Genomic DNA, 3,316 nt, shown 5'->3' with positions numbered 1-3,316 from the left:
AGACAGAGTGACAGAAAGTGAGACAGAGTTACAAAAAGTGTGAGACAGTATGACAAAAAGTGTGAGACAGAGTGACAGAAAGTTTGAGACAGAGTGACAGAAAGTGTGAGACAGAGTGACAGAAAGTTTGAGACAGAGTGACAGAAAGTTTGAGACAGAGTGACAGAAAGTGTGAGACAGAGTGCTGCTTCCTGGTGAGTCGAGTGTTGACATGAAACTCACCCTGACCAGAGGCGCTGATGGCCTTCAAGGATTTCCTGATCTTCAACAGAATCGATCTGTCCACGTCCAGAGCCTGAGGACAAACGAAACACAGGGCAGATTTATGGTAACCATGTTGTCATGGCAACCATGTTAACGACACAAAGACAGGTCATAAACAAGTTAAAGAGTACACAAGAATTTGCATCAAAATGTAAAGAAGCAGGAGAAAATGAGCGTTTTTGTGATGGGAGTTTTCCATCGCTGACGTCAGCGCAGAAATCAGAGCCGATGACCAATAATACAGATTATAATTTATTCTCTACATGTTTTCATTTAGCAAAATAAAACAGATGTATTTAACAATCCTTTGAAGAACTTTGAGCTTTAAAATAATAAAAGTTAAAACATTCCCATAGAAAACTAAATGAAGGGTTAAAGTGAGTTGCTTCTTCATTTTCCTGCTTGATAACTGATTGATTAGTTTAGTACAGCTGTGGAAAACTACAGATTGTTTAAAACCAGTCAGCTGATTAATCCGTCTCTTTTAGTAAGAATTGTAATAAAATTGACGAGACTTAAAACTGCAGTCATGTCCTCCTAAAAACAAGCAAAAATAAAACCAGGACAGTAATTAAAATTAACCACTAAAGATACATAAATTAGTCACAAAACCACCTTCGCTGCTCTGGATGTTACGGCTGGGCTCGGATCCTCACACGTTTTTAAATGTTGTTTTATTTTTTACTAAGATGTAAAAATAAAAGCCAACACGTCCACGTTTGACGCAGCAGAAACAGAGTGTTCCACGTCGTGAATAAAGAAGAGAAATTAGTCAGAAACAGAATAACTGACCGCAAACGCTGCAGCTTCCTTTAACTCACCCGAGTGTCCCTGAACGCAGCACGTCAGGTCAACTCTGCCTTCATTTTGCAACAGAAACAGGAAGTTTTCATCTAAAAAATTTCCCAACAACTTGAATACAAAACTACAGAACTGTTCAAAATCAAAAATAAAATTTATACAGCGTTCTGACAGGAAGTTCCTCGTTAAACAAAAACATTTATAGAATCCACTTCCTGCCTTTAACGGTGTGTGAAACTGTAAATATTTATAAAATGTACTAGTCTTAAATAAAATCAGCTGACCTTTTCTCAGATAGTGACTCTGTGGTGGTGAGTTCAAAGACACTCTGACATATGACTACTGCATGAACGTCGACACAATGAGGGAATCATTTTAAAACCGTACGTTTTCCTGAACAGTGAACGCCTCATCCCTCCGTCACAGAAACTGAAACTTCAGGAACTGAATAAACACGAAGACGTCATCTGTGTTGGGGATGACTCTCAGCTACTACCACACCAAATGTTAACATCTCGAAAACTGGCTGAGTTGACTAAAATTAAGAATAGCTGTGGCGGCCATCTTGAACAGGGGTCATTGGACGTTCGGTTGACTCTTGGATCAGAGTTCGTGGCCTCAGCCATGAAATAAATGGTTCACAGAGATCCTCCACGTTTTTCATGAAGTATTTCCTCTTTATTCAATTTAATGCTGAATTATGAGGAACAAGGTCCATCCTCTGTTTCTGGACTCAGGTCTCAGGGGGAGCATCAGATCAGGGAGGTCCAGAGACCTCTTTCAGCTCTTTTGGGAAAACTCCGTGTTCCCAGACCAGCTGAGAGACGTGGTCTCTCCAGCATGTCCACTCATTTGGACATATCCAGAACATCTCCCCAAGGAGGCATCCAGGGTCCATTCTTACCAGATGAACCTCTCAATTCTCTCCTCTGGATGTGGAGGAGCAGGGGTTCTACTCCAAATCTCTTCTGGAGAACTGAACTTCTCACCTCATCTCTAAGGGAAAGTCCAGCTACCCTGCAGACAGGACTCATTTAGACCTCCTGGATCTGGTTCTTTGAGTGTCCACCCAGAGTTCAGGACAAGAGGTGAGGGTAGGAACATAGACCGAGCTGTAAATGGAGAGCTTCTCCTTACAGCTCTGCTCTCTCTTCACTACAACGGACCGGCTGAGTCCACAATACTGCAAAAGCTGCTCCGGTCCATCTGGTGATTTCACGCTTCATTCTTCCCTCAGTGTGGAAAAAAAACCCTCAGAGACACTTGAAGTCCTCCACTTGAGTCAGAACATCAGTCCAACCTGGACATTCCACACTCTGACTGAGGACCAGGACCTCAGATCAGGAGGTTCTGGTCCTCACCCCGGCTGCGATCAGCCGTTTGTTCTTTTGTCATCATCATCAGTCGGCAGCTCGTACGGTCCAAGTGACTCATCTTCAGTCAGCTGGGTCTGGTGAAGCTGAGAGCCTGTCACCTGCAGCAGAATCACCTGCAGCCATGAGTCACGCCTCGGTGACTCAGGAGTCAAACATGCAGAAAGTCCAGAAACTCGTTACTGTCTGACTCGACAGACCAGGATCAAAGTCTGTCTCGCGTGTCTCCGTCCAATTAAAACAAACACGGCAGGTCTTCAAACGAGAACATGAGATCTGAATCTCTGTCAAGTCCAACAACACCAGCAGGCAGAACAAGAGGACCCTTTGATCCAAGAGCTGGAGACACCTGATGAAGGACACGGGGACGTCTTTTACTGATGGCACCTGATGAAGGACACGGGGACGTCTTTTACTGATGTTCAACTTTAAAATGTTCAATCATTGAAGAAGAACAAACTCAAGTGATGAAGATTTATTGAAAGACAAAGATTGTCACATCTGAGGACCACCAGGGGAACCACCAGAACCAGCAAGGGACAACAAGAACCACCAGGGGGACAACCAGAACCCCCAGGGGGACCACCAGAGGACCACCAGAATGACCACCAGTTGGACAACCAGAACCACCAAGGGGACCACCAGGGGGACCACCAGGGGACCACCAGGAGGATCACCAAGAGGACCACCTGGGGAACCACAAGGAGGATCATCAGGTGGACAAGCAGGAGGACATCTAAATAAAAACCTGGTTCACAGTCAGCAAACAAGACCAGGTGGTATTTTTAGCACCTGTTTGCCCTGCTGGACCTTGGATCAGGGTTCTGTGATGGTCTGGATCTGGATCAGGATTCTGTGAGGGTCTGGCCTTGGATCGG

The 3,316-nt window shown here is 44.6% G+C and overlaps 1 protein-coding gene across 1 annotated transcript in view; it reads right to left on the bottom strand.

The window, feature by feature from the left end:
• Positions 1-3,316, bottom strand: part of asap2b (ArfGAP with SH3 domain, ankyrin repeat and PH domain 2b) — a 32,116-nt gene that overhangs the window by 21,737 nt on the left and 7,063 nt on the right. Inside the window, exon 2 of the mRNA XM_037685992.1 lies at positions 223-295. Within this exon, the coding sequence (XP_037541920.1) occupies positions 223-295 (73 nt within the window). The remainder of the gene's footprint in view (positions 1-222; positions 296-3,316) is intronic.

Source organism: Nematolebias whitei, chromosome 12, assembly GCF_014905685.2.
Source record: "Nematolebias whitei isolate Nwh7 chromosome 12, NemWhi1, whole genome shotgun sequence".
NCBI lineage: Eukaryota > Metazoa > Chordata > Actinopteri > Cyprinodontiformes > Rivulidae > Nematolebias > Nematolebias whitei.
The sequence above is the reverse complement of the archived record's forward strand: the minus strand, read 5'-3'. Positions and strand labels throughout refer to the sequence as shown.